Below are 20,868 nucleotides of genomic sequence, written 5' to 3'. Positions count from 1 at the left end.
GCATAAAGCATCAGGTAGAGAGCCCAGCTAATGTGACCAAACCCAAAAATAATTTCAATAGTTTGGTCCAATATTGTAGTGTGAGCATATCTCTTTGGGATTTTAAAGGGATATTAATTCATATCAAGATTGACTAATACAGGTTTAGAAATCCAAAGAACTTATAGAAAATAAAATGAACTGTATGAGAGAAGTAAAATCTTTCTCCACAGCTGAGATAGATGCGAGTGTAGCTCCATGTTGTACTTTGAAGAAAAGCATGTTCCGTGTCAAACACCAGTTTGTGGAAGTGAACATGACACAAAATCTTTTTTCTCACACACACTCACACACACTCGAGACAAAGCAAAACAAAGAATCCTCATTCATTGGTGAATCCTCAGTCTATGTATTGAAGTTCTTACATATTACAGGTAGAATACACAGTTCATGTATAATGGTTTACAGACAGGCAATATAAAATGGGCTAAATGACTGAAGGATACAAAGAACAGCATATACAATATCTTATTTGAATGATTCAAGTACCTCTAACTTTATACTTCAGTTCAATGCAGAATTCAAAAGCATCTGTACAAAATGTACAAGAGTTGTATCCCATGTTGCATCATTGGACAAAGATTTCCTCAGGAACTGACGTCACATCCTGCTATAAACTATCAATGTTTAAAGATTGTACAGTTTCAAATAAGGCTGACCAAGAAAAAACAATTAGTCCTAAATTACAGAGCAGAGCATCTATTATGACATTTACAGAATTCATTTCTGAGTTTAAACATTTTGGAAGAAGGCATCTGATCTGAGTCTTAAAATGTAAATTTGGTTTTAACAGCTCAACCCATGAAATCACACAATGCGGCTTAAACATCAGATTTCAAAATAAAAGGCAAATATAGTTAAACAGTTACAGGAAACACAAGGTTATTTGTTAACAAAATATTTGCATTTATCACAAATGCATCCACAAGCCAGATCAAAGGATAACTTTCTTTAAATTTTTTGTTCAAATTATACAATTTCTAATTATTACTTCACTTAATGACACTTATTTGAGTTTAGATGAAGTTGTTCTTTCAACAAAAATCCTACATTTCCTGTAATTATTATAAAATGATGAACCTGTTAAAAATTTAATTTGACCAGATTTCTAAAAATCAATGGGAATCAATTGTCTGCATTAAAATCTACAAATAAAGATAAAACAGCTTCTGACAACGAGACAGAAATTGAAATCATTCAGAAAGAAACGTTGAAAAATAAAAACCATTAAAAAAAAAAAAATTATATTTAACATTAAAATAAATCAATAACATGTTTACCTCTATAATCACTGTACAGTTTACAACATGTCAAACTGGTAAACATTGGTGGCGTTTTAAGACAAAGGGATTTGTGCAAATAGGTGGAAGCGTGTTGCCATGGATACACAGCTGAGTTCACATAAGGAAAGTTTGATATAAAAAAAAGATGCCTTTACTCATAAGGAGAATCCTATTTAACAATCTGTCATGCTCTTACCTCTTTGTACATCTGATGATACACACTTCTTTTTTTAAACGTATTAAAAAAAAGAAGTTGTCTTTTGTCAGGAAGTGTGACAGGAAGTGTGAGAGGAAGTGTTACAGGAGGTATTAAACTGAGCCTCGTCAGCGCTCTACATTCAGACCGAGTTAAAAAATGTTTCTTTAATTACTGCGATCCTTCCAAAGGCTTTAACACTGTACCATTCACTAGTTGTAATAGGTCCTCTACTGAGAAGCACAGTTTAAAAACAGGGAGCTTTTCCTCTCACAGAAGTTTACCCGTCTCTTCAGTGATGTGATCACAGCAACCTGTCAGATTGATGTGATGAAAGAGTGTCGGCCATGTGAGACGTGCTGACGTGTCCAGCTGCGGTGGCACTAACCGGCTTTAGGGCAGATGTTTCTGAATGATGGGAGGAATAATGAGCAGGGGACCTTCCGGGCGGAGGCGGGGGTTTGGATGCTGCGTCTCTCCCAGGTCGGGGACAGTGTCTCTCCAAGTGCTACTGGACGGAGATTCTGCAGCGTCAGGGTCACTGCGGGTCGTACTGCTGGTAGCGCTTCAGCTTGTCCGGGTCGTTGGAGGCCATTTGGGTGAAGTCCTGGAAAATGTCCTGGTAGGTTTCATCACCTGCAGGAACGACCAGGACACAAGACATGAGCAACAACAGAAATAACAACTCAAACAAAGCGTTTGCCTTTTTACCTCAACCAAGGAGGTTAAACGCCAGATTTAAAAATGAAAATAGCTGAACCTTGGTCGAAGAAAACTTTTCTCAACTCATTAAAGTTTGATAAACGCTACATGATTTACAAAACTCAACATCATCAGTATAAGAACACATAAAAAGGCCCAGACATTGATCTCCTGCTGTGGCACAGGAGCGAAACAATCTGCAGAGACAACTCTAACTCTTCACGGACTCCTGTTCAGTTTCCCTCTCCCACAACTTCCACAATTCAATAAACATTGAATTGCACAAGGGCACAAAATGCTGCAACAGAATATTACAAAAGTAAACTGTGACCACATACGTGACCAAAATCATTTTAGCATCATCATGTAGGTGCAGAGAATGTATTGCAGGGAGGAGACTTCATGCACGGTGTCATCAGAACAAGAATGAAAAAAGAAGGAAAGTCAGCCGTACCTGTCAGAGTTTGGGGCGTGGCTCGAAATATGAAACAGATCAACACAGAGGCAGAGAAAAGAAGGAAAGAATGGAGGAAGCACAAAGGCAAATGGTCTTTTTCGTTAGCAACTGGAGATCGATTCAGAAAGAAAAGACAAGCCCACAGAGATCAGGTTTTTGTCAGCAACTGTATTGTGTTTAAAGTGCAGGAGTTATTGTACAAAAATACAGTTGTGTTTGCCTCAGCACCCCAAAGAAAAGAGAAGAACAGAACAAAGGCACAAACTCTGGGGACGAGAGGGAGTAAAGCGAAAAGATAAATACAGAACAGAGAGAGTGAATTTACAGAGAGAGGAGAATGAAAGCGGTAAAGAGGAGTGGAGCAGTTCTCAACCTGTTGGAGGGTTCATTTGTTTGGACTCCCCCTCATGGGTCGTTTTAAAATCCATTAGACGACAACAGGAGACAAATACCAATTAAAGAAAAATATATATCAAAAAAGAATTATAATTCTATTTCAAAAATATAAATGTATATATTCCCCAACAAGATTTCATAGATTATTGTTTAAAGCACTGAGCCACGTTCAGGCTGAGAACCACGTCTACACTCAACTAGGTACAAACACTTGAGCGGAGGAAAGTGTACTTTAAATAAAAACACGGGCAGAGGGAGGATTGATGAGGTTCCTTCCCTTTCATCAACCCTGAATATCCCTCATCAACCCCTTCACTCATCAGCTGATTGGAGGCCCTGGTGAAGTGGCCCGTGCGTATAGGAGAGGACGGCGAGCTGATTCTGGCACAAGCTGAATCCTCTCCAAGCGACGGGAGGATCCTTCATTGACTGGAAGCACACACTTCAGACTCGACCTCTTCGGACAATTGTCCCTCTGTCCCCCTCATCATCACTGCTCCTGTGTTTGCTGTTGACCTTTAAGGCAACAACAGCCAGCAATACTTTCTGTGTCGTTCTCTATCAACAACCATTGCACATGCTAAAATAAAACACTAAGTCTAAAGAAGCGTTTCTTGTCGTAGGTCCAAAACATTCCTGTCTTCTTTTTAAAAAGAGGAGCTTCCACAAAGTCCAGTTTCCTACAGGAGCCCGACGAGCCCTCAATCTAAGACGCTTTAGCATTTTTGGACAAATAGACGACGGTTCTGAGCACGTCCCTGTTCTCATGTCGTCAACACACAGACATATACAATATTCCATTTCCCCTACAATCTAAAAACGTGGTATAAACCGCTCCGTGTCTAAAGTTCAAAGAAAACTTTGTCCCGTAAAAGCAACAACAACACAATCGGTAATCTCTATTTTAACTAGTGAATTCAAGACGTGAAATATTGCTCTATCAGCAGCAGGGGGCGCTGCACTGTCAATGTGAAAGAACAGAAATGAGCATTTAATCAAAGTGCTTGCATGGAGCGGAGAGGTGTGATGAAACTGGGGTACGTTTGGAATATTTTTTTTCAATCATACATTATCAATGAGCTTCAAACTCATCTCACGCCACATTCTTTGTGAATATCTCCTTTTTTTGTAAAGCTCACCTAAGAGTAAGATAAATATAAGACAATACTATACAGGGATACATGTGGATACCCTTCTACACTATTGCACTTGTTGCTTCACTCTGGACCATCTTCAGAGGATTTGTCTGTAATCCGCTAACATTCCAGACGATCAATGCGACGGCAACAAAAGGCCTCTTGTCTTACAATTCTGGATTTCCCGACTAATAACCAATACACAACATGACGTCCTAACAGGAGGTAAATACATCACAATCAAAACAAGAGAAATCAAGGATGAATCAAGGTGTCCCTCATGGCACTCACCCCTATGCAACCTGTGTGAGTCCCTCTCAACTCTGCTTATTCTGTCACCCGATACAAATGTATGTATGCACATCATTTACAACATGTACAGAATGTATACTTATTATACAACCCCTATATTTATCTTTATAAAAGAAAATGTTGTAAAATAGACTTTTTCTGTGTCACAACAGCAAGATGCATCATGTTTGGACGACACAGTAAACAGGCATTGAATATGGTTAAGACTTCAAACAGGGACCTTACAAACAGTCATGGGTAAAGGTACAGCAGATGCACAACTATTGACAGGAATGTGCATAAATCACTTCAGTCAGTTTAAAAGGAAACTTGCCGGTTTATAGACACACATTACGTTTGATGACACTGGTCACATGATAAAAATTGTCATTCACAAGTCACAATTATTGCAAGATAGTAAAACCTGCCTTCACTTTGAGGTCTGAGTGTCACTGGTTACTTATGGTTGTTACTGGGAAGCTAGATTCTGTTTTTTGTAAAGATGCTGTGACTGGTGGCAGAGACACAACACCAATTAAAAGACAAAAAAGTATTTTAGCCCTAAAAACCAATGGCTTATTATTTACTGTAAATGACTGAACACCTCTTAAACAGAGGAAATCAACAGAGCTAGTGTCATTCAAGCTGTTCTCAGACATGAACTCTCAAATATGAGAAACACAGCAGCGCAGGTCAAACGCATTCACAACAACCTGTGTAGAGCAGGAGGCAAGATATGATGACATCTGCCCTGATCACCAAAAGCTCTCGAATCTCATTGTCTTTCCAAGTTGACTTCTTCTTCAGCGTTTTCTACACATATGACACCTCTTTTTCATCCCAATATGGATATACTGGAAAATTTTAAGCAAATTTTCGCCCCATAGTGCCTGGCAGGAAACGTTCCAGAAAAGGTCCTGAGCAACTGACTCAGACATTTTCTCTACAGCTCCTCTGGACAATACCAGGAATAAAATCTAGTGCATATCTGAAAGCAGCTTTAGACTTGGGCCGCTGTTTGCTTTAATTTTGTGCTATCAAATAATTCTACGTGACAGTAACGGTCACTTAAATGAAAAGGAGGATGTTCCACTTTGGAATAAAACTCTACAGTCATGTCCAGAGTCGATGGCTTTAACTCTGTCACATAAACACAGTCGAGCACCAACACTGAACCAAACCGAGGTGCACTTTGTCCAGCACAGGATGAGAGCTGGGACGTTAAAGCAGAGGCTGCAGCGACTGAGACACACAGAGTTAGATTCAGTTCTGATCCATCATCACAGTCAGGGGATCAAATTTCAACAAACCTGGAGGTCTCCTAATAAAAACGCTGCCTCCACTGAGAATTAATTGTCTGAGTATCTAAACCATCTTCTTCTTGTTAATCTGCTGTTTTAAGTGAACTGACTCCAACTCTGAAACCCAGACTTCACATGTCCTCTGCTTTTAGAGTGTGTTCTGCTCCTTTGTTTGGAAGAGAGCGGACAGTTATTAAGTTTCGTCCAGCTGCAGGCTAATAAACTCCTGCATGCACTTCCTGTACTGCATGTCCGTGGGGCTGTTGGTGTTATATTGACCTGACTGGCTGTAGGGCCCCTCCGCCTCTCGCATCTCCTCGTTCATCTTTGCCAGTCGCAGCCTGCGAAGAAAGTGAAGAAACAGGGCGACACAGATCAACATGGATACAGATCAACATCGATGAAAATTAAGTGTCAGTGATTTTTTTAAGCAAATTTGTCAGATATGCTTCTAATTCTTATCTTATTATATTTATATCTACCTCGCAAGTGAAAGCCTGTTATTTAAATTCTGGATAAGAAGCCACTGTTTTAAATAAAAGAGACATCTGATTTTTTTGTACCTCTGCTACTCTGGTGAAGTGGTGACATCTAGTGGCTAAAAATATTTGAAGACTGACAGAGGCTTCTCTCAGCTGGTAATCAGATGAAAGCCTAATGACCTATGTACTTTTAAACAGCTGTGTAGTTGTGATAATACAAAGTGAATTAATCATTGTTAGTCATGTCTGCTCTGTATGTAGTTCTTGTTTTATCTTGTCATGATTTATTTACTGTCAATTATCCGTCACTGTAAATTATTAATCACATAAATAAGTAATTGAAAATAACTGGTGTTGATTTGGAATATATTATCCTTCATTTCCAAACCAAGTGGAAGAGCATTTAAATTTACAAAGCTTTACTATCTCAGGTCTTCATCTGCTTAAGCAAGACACCAACATAACTGAGTCCAGAGGCTTTTTCAGTGGGTTTCAGTGTTTAACAGTGTGAGCTCAGACAATGGTCCCAGCATGAAGGGACCAATCATAGCTAATAATAATGATATTAGTATATGAAACTTACAGTGTAACAATGTCTGCGTTGGCCGCATCCACCGCTATGGTCAGTGGGGTTTTCTCGTCAATGTCTGCAGCATTTTGATTCGCTCCTCTTTTTAGGAACAAACACACTTGTCTGAAAGAGAGATGGAACATTATCATAAATGCCGTCATTATTGAGTGACAGGTGCGTGGAGTTAAGATGGTAGCCAGGTGTGGAGACTAACCCTGTGTGTCCCAGCATGGTGGCGTGGTGCAGGGGAGCCCGGCCCTGAGCGTCCTGCTGGTTCACACTCGCTGCATTTTGAAGCAAAAACTCACAGGCGACCAGTGACCCCTGAAAATAAAAGATGATATGATACATTGGTTAAATGTCCAGTGACAAAACAATACACAGTTTTTGAGTGTGTGACAAGACATGTGTGACAGTATGTACTTTAATTATACTCAAACTTTATATCTTTATATCCTGTAATAAACTAATAAACTGCCTACATTAACATTAACTAATTTCCGTACTATTAACAATCCACTATGCTTATACTGACGTACCCCCTGCACCGCCATGATAAGCGGCGTCCTCTTGTCTTCCTCAGTATTGACCCAGTTTACTTCGGCTCCGTGGGCCAGTGCTTCCGCCATGTCGGGCAGACTGCGGGCACATGAAGCCCAGTACAGCTGCAGACCTTGGCTGTACTCCTTGGGTTCATAGAACACCATCTCTTTACAGGGTGACGGAGGCGGCAGCTTGTCAGGCATGGCCATGGGCGGAGGCTCAGCAGCATCTGAGAAAAGGGAGGAAAGTTGTGTCTTAGGAGGAGGGACCCTCTTGGGAGTGTAGTACAGTACAGCTGTGGTTTTCAAAAAACTTTATGTTTTTGTAAAGAAAGAAATTCTATCTCGTACATAATATATTTAATCCTCTAAGAAAATACAACTTCACACCAGGGATATTATTTACAACAATAAATACAGTGTATATATGGAATGAAAAAATGTCTCACCTGCATCTGTCAGGCTGTTATTGGACGGGGTGTTGACCAGCATCTCCCTGCTTCCATCTGCACTGTTTTGGATGCCGCTGTCTGCACTTTTAACTGTAAAGCAGAGTCTTGGTCACTTTTTGTGGAACAACACACCCAGATGTCATTCACCATGTGTATGAAATAAGAGGACCACCTTCCTGCTGGTTGTTTTGATCGTCTAAAGCAAAGTAAATATTTCATCTCTTTGCTCAGCCTTCAGATAAAGGCATACGTTTTTCTGTTCCTAAAACTTAGTTGAAACATCAACAGCAGGTGGTCCTAATATTTTCTACAGTCAGTGTGCTCACACGACCCCAGCTGAAATGACAGATCCTCCATCACCTTATGCTTCAGGTCCCTTAATACCAAAAATATGACAAGACAGATACAAATGCAAGTACCAGACAGACAGTGACCAAAACCATATGGGAGAGAAACACTCCCCAACCCCCCAGGAAAAAAAACAAAACATGGTATGCTCTGCAATGCTATGATGGAGTGATCCATTAGGAAGGTCTGGATGAGGGAGGAACGAAGATGAAGGAGATGGAGGGTTCTTGCTCCACAGCCCCAAAGCAGTGAACACGAATGGACAGAGAAGGGGGGGTCGAGTAGCAAGCGAAACACTAGGCATTTAGTACTTACTGCTCCTGAGCTTGGCGGAGTTGTCAAAGTAGGAGAAGAGCGAGTCAAGCTCGTCAGGACAGAAGAGAGAGTCGCGGCGGGCCTCCGAGCCGCTGGCAGCAGCTACGCAAAGGATGATGGGTGATTGGAAATCGGAGGGCGAAGGGTGTCAATTTTGTGTCCGAGTGAGGTTGGGTGGAGAGGATGGGGTTTGGGGAAAGGGGGGAAGGCGGTGAAAGCAGGGGTTAGTCCAAAAGCACAAAACAGCCAGGACAGGAAAGAAAAGAGAGAAAGCGTGAGAGAAAAAGAGGAGGAGGAGAGGGAGGAGAGCAGGGTGAAGGCACAGAGTTATACTACCAGCTCAACTCACGCTGAGAGAGACAGATTACGAGAAGCAATGGGAGGCAAAGAAGGCTCAGACATATGCCGTTCACTAAGAACACACAATATGCCGGTGGGTGGACACGTCTTCACAGAAGTGCAAAAAAATAAAAAATCCCACAGAGCACCCAATAGATGCAGTCATAAATCACACTGGTTCTGCGTTCTTGATGCAGAGTAATTCGAATAAGTCTATCTTGGATAGCATAATCTTAAGTTACAGCCTAAGATTGAGTATTTACAAAACAATACTCCTCATCTAAAAAAAAAGAAAAATGTAAGGATCCATTTATTGTGTTTTGGCAGTTTAAAGGGACTCTCACCTTTGTTGCATTTGAGAATTACAGCACATTCAAATCATCCCGCCTTCCTCCAATGCCCCACCCCCTCGTTCCCATCCGCGGTGTTTTATTTAAGAAACTTTATTTACACAAGCAGACTTACAACCATCCCGGTGTTTTTATTTTTTTGAAGAAACTTTATTTACAAGCAGACTTACAACCTACTGCCTCCGCGCACGCACGAATGCACCACAAGAAGCAGATGGAAAACCTGCATGTCCATGCAGCAAACAGACAGGTCTGTCGGCCAATAAGGTCCGAAGAATTTTATTGGTTGAAGTTTTCACTAAATATTATGAGAGTGAAATAATTGTTTGTTTTTACTCCTGTTGGGTCTGTCTTGCATTTTAGAGTGTCATTACCTTATTAATACCAATTTAACCTTATCCAAAAAAAGTGTAAAAATGCAACAAAGGTGAGAGTCCCTTTAAGGAAAACATTAGTTCAAGAAGTAAAAAGGCAAAAACTAACCCATCACCTGAGCCACCATCAAAAGATTGTTACCCCAGCCCAGGAGCTTATGTTTTCACCACTGTTTGTTTGTTTGTTTGCAAGTTTACACAAAAACAAAAAACTGATTTCCACAAAACCTGGTGGAAGGATGTGGTATGCATCACAGAGGAACCCATCACATTTAGGAGAGGATCCAGATCAGGGGGCAGATCCAGGAATTTTGTTGTTTTTGAACATTTTCTGATACCTATGAGTGTAAAATTTGATGCAGCTTGATTGGGTTCAAACCCTCATTTCTGTAAACCTGAGTTATTCATATGGTTCAGAGATGAGGGACAGGTTCAAGAACAAGATAAAAAAATACTGAGTCAAAGTTGTGTTTTACTTTCATTGCTGTACTGACCCGTTTGTCCAGAGGTGTTTGAAGCCGCTCGGAGTTTGGGGGTAGGTGGAGGTGGCCGTGGGGGCAGGTGCTCGGAGCTGCTGCTCAGCCTCTTCTCCTGTTTGCTCAGAGAAACCACTTTGTTGCGAAGCTCCTCGTCTGACGGGCGGCGCACAAACCGACGGTCCACGTATTTGGCTTTGATGTAGGCCTCAACCTCGTGTCTGGAGGAAACAAGAAGCAAAGGGTTTGGTTTGTGAGTAGAATGAGACAAATCTGCTGGTCTCTAGCCTCCCACTGAAAATCTTTACTACCATGTATCTACTCAAACCAGGAACAGTTTGATACAGAGGGAGTACATGATTAGAGGTGTTTAATCATAATGAGGCTAAAGTTACATTTATATTAAGACAATGATGCCTATATTGTATTCTTTTATAAAAATCGATTTTTATAAGTCTCAAGTCTACTAGATGTTTTATTAACCTCACTCCTTCATGTGTTGCAACACAAAACCTCTAAAAATTAAGGAACAGAACCAGTGAGGAATTAATCTTAAGAAGAAAATTAGCACTTATTTATTTTCTCTCTGAAGTTATTTTCTCTTACTCTGTAAAAACAAATGTGCTTTCTCTTATTAAAGTACCTCGGGTCTCCTGGCTGTGGTTTTCTGGCTCCTAGCTCCTCTCGCCGAGCTTCATAGATCTGGTTAATCACTCCGTTTCCCAATTCACACATCAACTGTGAGAAAAAAGGAAATTGATTATCACCCAGAAGCAGAAAATAAAACTAAACTGTTGGTGCTAAAGTAGAGAAATTAAATGTGTGCAATGAAAAGATATGAACAGTAATCAGATAGCACTTCCTGTAGGAATGACTTTAAATGTGAATAGGACAGTTCAGGTAAATTGATTATGTGCATTAGCTTTTTTCTTACTAACCTTAAGAAGTTCAGGTTCCCACATGTCCAATGTCAGAGACCGGACTTTTGAGAGATGAACTCCAAGACTCCTGCAGGTGAAGGAGGCAAAGAGTTATTTTGTTGAATAGGATAAAAGACTAAATGCTGTAATGTCATTACCTTTTTAATTTACAAGTATAGTTTAGATGGATGGATCACAGAGTTGGGTTCAGAGTATTTACAGATTGTAACTGAATCCGCACACAAAACGTGTAGGTTTAGAATATAGCTCTTAGATTAACAGCAGGAAGAGGAAATACAATATCTTGATTGGATTCAAATATTATCTATGATTTAATCCCTTAAAATTGCACTACAAATTCCCCAAAAAACATAATCTGGATTATTTTCTTGGGTTGTAATGAGGAAAAAAGGAAGATAAATATTAGTGCGGAAATCCTGGGATCTGGTCACTTTTATGTGATTAATTAAACTTTGTTACGATGTCCCAAGCACAGTGGGTGTTCATGTCAGTGTTTACATTTCAAAAATCCCATCAGACCAAAACATTTTGTACATTACACTCCCACCATTCCTCTGATTGAAAAGATTTTCCACAACAAAATGAACTGTTCCCTGCAAAGTGTTGAATAAATAAATTGTCCCAATATCAGTTCTTGAGTTTATTAGTTTTTTCCTCTTCAGTTTACTTCTTCTTTTTAGTGGGATTTTCTAATTATCTACATCCCCCACGACTCTTTATTATTGCTGCCCCTGCTTTTGCTACCGCTTTTAGGTGCCATTAGACTTCTAAAAGGAATGTAAATCACTAAAACACGCAATTTACCTGTGAATACCAGAGCACTGTATGCAGAGGGTGATGCCCAGATTGATGCTGGCCCAGCGAGGGTCAGGCTGGCCACAGTCACAGCAGCAGGTGTTTCCCGGGATGGCCAGGACCTTCTGCAGGGCACTCTCTCCTTTCAGCGACCGCTCCTTTGGCTCCCCACCAGAGTCAAGACTCCCTGTCGATGTGGACGATTTCCTGTCCAGCTTCTAACACGACAGAGATGAAAGATATAAACAATCATCCAGAAGAAGAAGTGACGATTTATTGAGATGAAATGAAACTGTATCTTTGTGGACGGATTGTGGGAACCAAATATTCAGAGGATACTTTAGTGGATAACAAGTAAACAGAGCAATTTGATGTTAACAAGATGATAGCAAGTCAGTGTTACATACATAAAGATAAAAGTAATTATTATTCTCAAAAAATGTTATTTCTTGGAGGTGTTCATGTTTGCATACAGTTCAGAGTTCTGTTCTCGGAGCTTCTCTTGTGTTAAATATGTCACTTCAGAGCAGTGTAAAGGATTTTTGTTTGAGTTTATATCTTTATATTTATGTCTTATGCAATTCATTTGACTATTTAAATCTTTGTAAGCAACAGTGGGACTGCGTTCGCTTTTTACCTCGCCTTCATCTCCCTTGTCGCGGAAGGCGGTGGCGATGCTGTTCTGGACAGCTTTGATCCAGGCCTGTCGCAGCTTCTCTGAGTCTGCCTGCATCATACAGCTCCTGTTGGGACGGAGAGACATCAAACCACTGCTGTCAGCATGTGTGTGTGTGTGGTTGTGTGTGTACATGTGGTAGGAGGTGGGTACACTACTACACCACCCTCCCACCTTCATATTTCTGTGATCATTAGACAGGTACAGGGGGATAAGGCAGTGACTCAAACTTACTTGGTGGGTGACACCACTTCGAAACAGAAGCGACGCTCTATGTCTTCACAGTGTTTGACAGTACATAGCCGGAGGTCCTCTACCACCACTGTGGGGTTGTCCTGAGGCGACAAAACAGAAGCTAGTTAAATACGATGCACAAACACCACTGGAGCACCAAAGATAATCCAAATAACATGGTACACGTGTGGCCTACTTCTGCTTTCTTTGGGCCATTACTGAATAAAGTAGCTAAACGGTTTTAGATTTCTTAGACGCCTCTTCAAAGATACCACTACCGACAGTTTTGCATGGAAATGCCACAAACTGTTTTTAAGATGTATCAAACACAATATTTGTCCTGGATAGTAAAATACTACACACAGCAATTTTTTAAGTGTTAAACAAAGCAAATAAATGTGTGTATCCTGACATGTATGAAAACTAAAAAGTTAACACACAGAGCAGAATGTGATGTCGAGTTACTCTACTTCTATATTTTTCTAAAAAGTTACAAAGAGAAACACATCTTCACATACAGCAGCAGTTTCCCACTACAATAAACGGGTTGAATTGACTTCTAGTGCTCTAAAGTGAAGCCAAAGCATCCCATTAAAAATACATGGGGGAGATATTTGTGCTGCAAGTCCAACACATGCATATTTGATGGCGTCTGCGGTTGAGTTCAGGGAGTCACTTGACATACCTTAAATTTCTTTTGGTAAACCAGTTGATTGTTTTGGATGGAGAACCAACGCCTGAAAAGAGATCATGAGATTATTTAAAAAAAAAAAACAAAGTCACATGCAGTTACCAGTAATGCTCCTAAAATAACATATGGGTGAAAGAGATGGAATGAACCTGGAGAGGTAGAGCTAATGAGTAGATTCAAATTTAAAGTGTAATTTAACACAGTAAATAGTAACATACAATATGTGAACAACAGTAACATAAATCTGCCTTTTCTTTGGAATAACATCATTCCAAAAAGAGCCATCCAACTTGCAAGGGTCAACTTGAAAACACAGAAAGTGACAGGCTAAACTGACTGACATGACATTTTATATAATTTATTCATGTCTACCATTGCATTACCTCTTTCTTACTTTTACAAAATTTATATTTTTTGTCCTGTTCAAAAGCTTTTTCTTCTGTATCTCTATTCTAAGTTATGATGATAGTGGCTGCCCTCTTAAATCCATAACCAGCCCACGACAGCTGTTCTTTATCATTCAATTTAATCAATTCATGAAACTGTTAAGTGGCGGAGTCTGCTGTACCTATTCCATGTCTTGAAGGCATTGCTGGCCCTCTTAAAAAGATAACCCTCCATGGCGATGCCGTTGTCTGCGTCCACATTGTATTCCAGCTTGGTGTCATCATTCGAGAAGTCCTAAAAAAGGAGGATGGAGATGAAGAAAAAGAAAAAGAAAGCAAATGAGGACACCGTGAAAGTATTTTTTCTTCCCACATTAGTATTGTGAATCATGTGGTACAAGTCTTTTTCCCTGGGGTGAGCTGTGACTCTCAATTACCTTGTAGTGAGCAGCCACTGTTCACACTGACCAGAAATTATGTTTCAAAGCATGAACCAGAAAAGACAAAAACAATTGCCTTATGCTTAAAGAGTAACAATCTGTCACAAACACTGTATTGCTTGAAATGTGGAGTTACACCCCACTTCTTCAGCATTTGCCTTAAGGCTTCAAAATGTTATTTCTCCAATGTCTCTGAAGAGATGATCTAACCAGTGGGGTGGCAAGGGAGCACAACAAATGCCAGGAATGATCAGAGACGTAGCAAACAACAAGTACATACAACACTGTTTTGTTTGAGTGCAACCAGGAAAACGACCAAGTAAATAAAGTCAAACTTTAACGTTGTTTGGCAAACATGCACCATATCCAATTTCTTTCCCTTTAGTGCTACACTCGCACAAACAATCTTTAAATTAAGAGCCCACATTAAAACATCCTGTTAGTTATTGAGCTTGTAGTTAGGGAGATAGTTTTTTCCCTTTAAGGAACAAAGCTAGAGAGCTGAGCTTCCATGCATCTTCTCCCTCACTGACTCTGCTCCTGCTGAAACTCAATCTGCCATGTTGTCATGGGTCAGTCTATCTTTAACTACCCGAGCTGCTGCCACACTTTTTTATCACCCTCCCAGCTTCCTCAGTTTCAGGTGGCATTTGAAAACCATGATGCATCTGCGCGTGCATCTGTGTACGTGTGCATTTGCGTGTCCTTGTGGAGTCAGTTTACACCAATTGTTATCTCCACTACAGACGCTCGATATCTAGTTTCTGACTCAAACTGGACTGATTCATCTTGACCAACATTGTGAATCAGAGTCAGAGGATCTCTTATGAAGAATGTAAATTATAAACTATTAAATATTATCAGATGACTGCTGGATAGAAAAGACCAGAAATATACAATATAACCCTAACCCTTACCAAAGACAAATACAAGAGCAGCAAACTCTGAGTAAAATACATTAGCATAAACAATTCTGGGCGTTGAGTGGATAGGACCTCATTCATCAACAGGCAATCACTACCGTCTCCTGTTTACTTCCCGGATAACAGGCATGCCAAAATAGATGCTTCTCTGTATGATATAACAATGTAATTGTTCAGTTTACAACCTTTCCTGCCAGCACTGTAATAAAATGAACTGTACTTGTTCTTCAAAGTTATCAGTTTCAGACCTTTAAGAACAAAGTTTACAAGCAGGAGACTGAAACACAGACTTGAAAAACACAATTATATACTGCATGTGTTTGATGTGTTTGATGTCTCCTCACAGTCTGTATTTAACTCTTATGATTTACGTTGTTTTATGCTTAATATTTATTTATTATAATATTTATATTTATTTGTTAATATCTATATATTAAATACGTTTTTGGGCATAAGTTTTAAATTAGTTAATTTCTTTACAGCCGCATCTGTTCTTTGTTATCATCGTGTTGTCAGTTATCTGTGAAGCACTTTGAAATACATGAACCTTTCCAAAAGGTGCTATACTGATTCATTGATGTCTGTTTGTGATCACACATCCCTTCTCATTACCTAAATCTGTAAATGTAACCTCAGCCAAAGCTAAATAAATTAAACGCCTCTGGCCTATGACACCATGGTGTGTCAGATTTTCCTGCCTGACATAGACTGGAACAAGTGGGGTTATTTTGGGTCAACGGGGGGGAATAAAATGTATATGTATTAAGTTTCCGAATAGGAAGATGATGGAAAACTGGGCGCTACATTCAACCATCACCTTTTCCTGGAAGTAGGACAAAATTACTACAACATATAGAACAATAATTGCCCTTAACATGAGCATAGGTGTAGTGAAATCATGACACTGACCAGGTGTCCATGTGGGTAGTTGCTCACACATGTACTCCCACATACACAAGCAAACAACAACAATCCCTAATCAAGAGTGAGACCAAAGAATGAAACATATACTAAAGCACATCACTGATATTGCAATGTGAATACCAGCTTCTCTTATTAAAACTTTCTGTGACCTTGGAAATAGTTTCCAATCATGTTACATACATTTACAAACAGGTAGCGGTCAAGCCATGAGCACAGCTTGGGTTCATGGTTCCTGAATTGTTTCAAGAGATGTAAGGTTTACGTCTCACAACAGAGAAGAGTTTGGTTATTATCCAAAAAGTCGACTGCAAAGCAACAAACCACTCAACAAACCTCACCACTCGGACACTAGCATGGGAATAATGCATGCTTCAAAATCAAGACACATCAATAAGACTAATACAAACACTCTACAATGCAACAAAAAAGATGAAGGTACAAACAACTCAAACACTGCACTGCATGAGCGAGAAAGGAAAGAAGAGGAGATGAATGATGGATACAGGTAGGGTTACACAACGGACGTCAGATGGAAATCGATGCAGTGACTCTACGTACGGAGGTCCAAGCACAAAAGTTGCGGTAGTCTGGTAAAGACTGGAGCTCGGTCACGTCCTAAAACATTACACACAGCAAGAGAATGACACACAGAGAAAAGAAATGTGTATTTCTTAACACGGACACAGAGGAGTTTTAGATATCACTGATATGGCAAAATAATAAATGGTGAAAGCGACACACTCACGCCAAAGAAATGCTAACCTAAACACGCTATAACTACAAATAGCAAAGCCCATAGACATGTACATTTTCAGTCCATATTGATCGCACTTACCAGGTACCAAACATAATGGAAACGGCTGAAAATCTTCATTTTCATCGGTTTTATGGCATGTGCTCCACTTTGTGTGACGGAACGTTACCGTGAGAGGCAGATGAAGCTTTGAGATCTAAAAGTCTACCTGTGCAGAATCTCAATAATACTCCACCACTGTATGACTCGTCTCTCGCCTCCTCCTCTACAGTGGTTCTGTGTGCATCTATCCAAACTTTGGGCACTGGCTCTGCTGCTCCTCCTACTGAAGCCTTACGCTCTAAGTGAGGATCACCTGTGTCTGAGTGTGTATGTGCGTGAAAGTGTGTGTTGCTGGTGTGACCGTTGGGTTAGAATAATTAAGTCGACTGTGCTGTGGAGCTCAGGCATCAAACATTTATACTCGACTTCAGTTTAACAGACGTGCACTCAGCTTTTTCCCTCACTATCTCATCTCCCTTGTGTGTGTGTTACTAAAGAAACAAGTCCTTTAAACATGCTGAAGGTTTGTTTTTTCCTTTTTTAACATAACAATCATGAATGTTTGACTGTTTAACGAACTCTGGCTTATTTCTACAGAAATACAATCCCACCATTTTAACACCAGAGCAGTTTCAACCCTAATGACTTGTGTTTTCTCTCTTTACGAGTTGAGACAGGAAAATCTTTAGCCCATCTCTCTCTGCTGAAGCACCACTGAGAGACTGTCATGCCCTGTGCTCACAGTGCAACTGCTGAATAATGCACACAGGCAGACAGGAAGCATATTAAACACAACCTCAGGAGCCTCTTCAACACCCATGAGGATGGACGGTTTCATCAATACAATGTTAATGGGAAGGGTTTATGTGCAAACACAAATAAGGTGCACAGTACGCACAAAGAAGAGACACAAACATAAAATGGCCCTAAAGGGAGCAGTAAGTAAAGGTTTTTGCAGTCAAAGATATGATAAAATGATGTGGGACTGAATTCCTTCACAAGACCTCAGGCTTTCAAAACTCATATTCTGACCTACACCAAGCTATAAAAGAAACATTACATACATCTACAAAGTGGAGTTTCTAAATACTGCGGTGATGAGGACAACACCCGCAAGAAAACAACCTACAAGAGCAAGCCACCCTTGCCACTAAGGCCGAAACATCATATTAAATCAGTTTATAGTAAATATAGATTATTAAAATAGTAATGTAGGTTATATTGCAAAGTGGTAGGTGGTTGGAAAGTGTGTTGGGTTAAAGTACCTCTCTAGTACATTACACTAATATTTATCCTGTAATGTTGGGGAACTATTAAGTTTTGGGATAAGAGTTAGGCCACAGCAAGGTATTACTACCATAGACTGTATACAATGATGGACGACAGGGTGGCCTGCTGCAGTATAGGTCATAAACCCCCTCTTCTCCATGTTAACGCACATGGACAAAAGAAAAATGTTAAATGTTTTGGTCTTTTTAGGTTGTTCTCATCAAACGGATGCTTGTTATTGTGTTAATTTTTCTGGTAAGTTTATTTAATGCTATAAAAACAGGGTGAAACGTCATGATTGACTGTTCACAAACTAAAAAAAGGCACATGGATCAATGTGACAACTGAAATCTGTTAAACTGCAAATCCTCTTAAGTTGGAATTGCCAGTGTAATGAGTTGAGCAGCTGACTCATCTTCCTACAGATGATGAGAGCTGAAAAGGTCTGAGCAGAAAGAAAAGAGTATAGAATCTGTCCAACCAAGCAGACATGACACAGGGACAACAGTGACAGTGTGGGGGGAGGGGGGGGGGGGGGAGTCACAACTTACCTGCAGAGCAGCCTGTAGTAAGCAGAAGAAGAGAGGAATGGGAAAGAGCACGAGCAGAAAATAGAGTTATTCAGTCAAATCTGAGCACAAATGGCAAGACAAGATAGGGCAGTGGGATAGAGACAATGTAAAGAGCATTAAAATAAACAAGGACAAGCGGAAGTTAGCTAGCACCATCACTGACCAAAAGAGACAAGAGAAAGAAATAGGAGAAGAAATATACAGAAAGAAAAGATGGGGACAACAAATTAGAAACTGACAGATGGTGAATAAAAGGACCTGTCAGAAGAGGAGCTACTGCACTGACAAGGCAGACAAATTAACAGAAGCCCGACAAACAACAGCTTGGAAAAGAACTGGCACATGTTGTTTGGAGTGAATGAGATGTGTATTGTACAGTTAAAGATACCATCACTACATATTGTGACATAACAATCCAAATTGTATTTAACGTTTTTATGATCCAACTAGACCATCTGCTGAAATTAACACACTCTTCTGACAAACATGCTGAGAAATATCCAGGAAATTATTCTGAAAATAAAACTATGGTGGCAAAAATGCTGGAAGTTTTCATTGTCCAGATTCTGATGATTGTTGGTTACATCTTGCCAAAGCCTCTGCTGAACGCTTGTGGAAGCTGTATCGGATATTATGTTTGGGGGAATAGGGAAAGAGATGGGAGCATGCTGAAACTCAAGCTTGGTTGTTTGGAAATGGGTTTCGGTCAGCTGTCAATAATGCATGAGCGTGTGGCTGAAGTTATCTGTAGCGATCACTTTACAACCAGGGGGGCGGAGCACTTCCTCCATTCACTCAAATGGAAAAATGTAAAATAAATGGCTGACATAAATTTTAAGCATACTAAGGATTTTAACATACTAAGAAATAAAGACTTGTTTCGATCCTGAATACTTTAAAGCACAAGCTTGTAATATTTTAGCATGGAGCATTGTGGCTTTCAGAGAGTTCAGAGGAGGCATGTTGTGGTCAGGGGGCTTACAACACTTGACTGTAGGGTAAAGGTAAGTCTTGCAAGATCCCAGTAGAGTGTAGTGGCTTTACTTGTTGGGTGGAGGCCTGGGTGCAATAAAAAAGGCTTTGTGACCAACGGCACGAGCCATAACGTTATAATACACACAGGAAAAGCTCAGGCTCAGAGTAGCGCGGCCATGTTGAGTCAGTGTAAGAGAAACAATTTGACATGTTGTATTGTGATTTTTTTGTTAAAATTGAATGCTACTTTAGTTTGCTCAAAATGTTTTGTATATTTGTGTTTACAATTGAGAGGAAATGGGACCATATTGTGTGTGTTTGTGTGTGTGTGTGTGTGTGTGTGTGTGTGTGTGTGTGTGTGTGTGTGTGTGTGCGTGCACACCTTTTGCTGGATGGTGGAGTGTTTCTGCTCCATGTCTCTCTTCTCTTTGGCAGCATCCACCACCAGCTGGTCCAACTGCAAGAGACAGAACAACTGATTAGTCAACCGTACCAAACCGCCTGGTCTCACACACGTTTCACTCAGACACGGTGAAATGTGTGTACTCAGTATATGCTATCTTCACATTTATCTGACCTCACAGTTCAAGACAAAGCATCAATCTAATACTGGGCCACTTATCTCAAACGTTTCTCTTTTGACTTAATGTGGAAAGGACATTTAAGCCTGTGCACTGATGCTTCTCTCTTTGTTTGCCTTTTCAATCTTGCATGCCCATGAAGACAAGACACACTTTTCTCTCCTAAACAAAATGAACTGATCCACAGAGGCTTCATCATGTGTGAAATGGGATGGTGGGGGGTGATTGATTCTCCTCGTCTCTGGGAAGTAGGGTGATGGCGAAAATGTGCCTGTTTGCCTTTAGCAGCAGTGAAATCCGACTGTGTGGCCTCTTGGTAGTCTGGTGCCGCAATGTGACCTAAATCAGCAAATCTCGAGCCTCACACACAAAAGGAACAATATCTGATTTGAGGTCAACGATTGAGGGGGGGAGATGTAGAATTGCACTTGAATATAGATGAGTAGGATTCAAAGTTTCTGAGAGAAGCTGAATCTAGAAGTTACATTTGTTTTTGTTGATTTTTTCCACACGTACAGTGCACATTAATTAAAAAACTAATGGGGGCGTTTTTCATCTGTAGCCCCCTCAACTGGTTTCTCTTCTTTATTTTTAGAGAAAATAAAGTAGCTTGAT

The 20,868-nt window shown here is 40.2% G+C and overlaps 1 protein-coding gene across 1 annotated transcript in view; it reads right to left on the bottom strand.

Annotated features, from left to right (window-relative positions):
- Window positions 1-364: 364 nt before the first annotated feature.
- Window positions 365-20,868, bottom strand: part of LOC133010200 (arf-GAP with coiled-coil, ANK repeat and PH domain-containing protein 2-like) — a 45,847-nt gene continuing 25,343 nt past the window's right edge. Inside the window, exons 9-23 of the mRNA XM_061077680.1 lie at window positions 20,055-20,129; window positions 13,956-14,068; window positions 13,382-13,433; window positions 12,697-12,797; window positions 12,424-12,529; window positions 11,796-12,004; window positions 10,989-11,058; window positions 10,694-10,788; window positions 10,069-10,271; window positions 7,846-7,938; window positions 7,394-7,626; window positions 7,069-7,178; window positions 6,867-6,977; window positions 6,081-6,142; window positions 365-2,154 (exon numbers count right to left, since the gene is read on the bottom strand). Coding sequence (XP_060933663.1) covers window positions 2,057-2,154; window positions 6,081-6,142; window positions 6,867-6,977; window positions 7,069-7,178; window positions 7,394-7,626; window positions 7,846-7,938; window positions 10,069-10,271; window positions 10,694-10,788; window positions 10,989-11,058; window positions 11,796-12,004; window positions 12,424-12,529; window positions 12,697-12,797; window positions 13,382-13,433; window positions 13,956-14,068; window positions 20,055-20,129 — 1,731 coding nt within the window. The 3' untranslated portion in view covers window positions 365-2,056. The remainder of the gene's footprint in view (window positions 2,155-6,080; window positions 6,143-6,866; window positions 6,978-7,068; window positions 7,179-7,393; window positions 7,627-7,845; window positions 7,939-10,068; window positions 10,272-10,693; window positions 10,789-10,988; window positions 11,059-11,795; window positions 12,005-12,423; window positions 12,530-12,696; window positions 12,798-13,381; window positions 13,434-13,955; window positions 14,069-20,054; window positions 20,130-20,868) is intronic.

The sequence above is a fragment of the Limanda limanda genome, chromosome 9 (assembly GCF_963576545.1).
Source record: "Limanda limanda chromosome 9, fLimLim1.1, whole genome shotgun sequence".
Classification (NCBI taxonomy): Eukaryota; Metazoa; Chordata; class Actinopteri; order Pleuronectiformes; family Pleuronectidae; genus Limanda; species Limanda limanda.
This window is presented reverse-complemented; position numbering and strand designations above follow the sequence as displayed.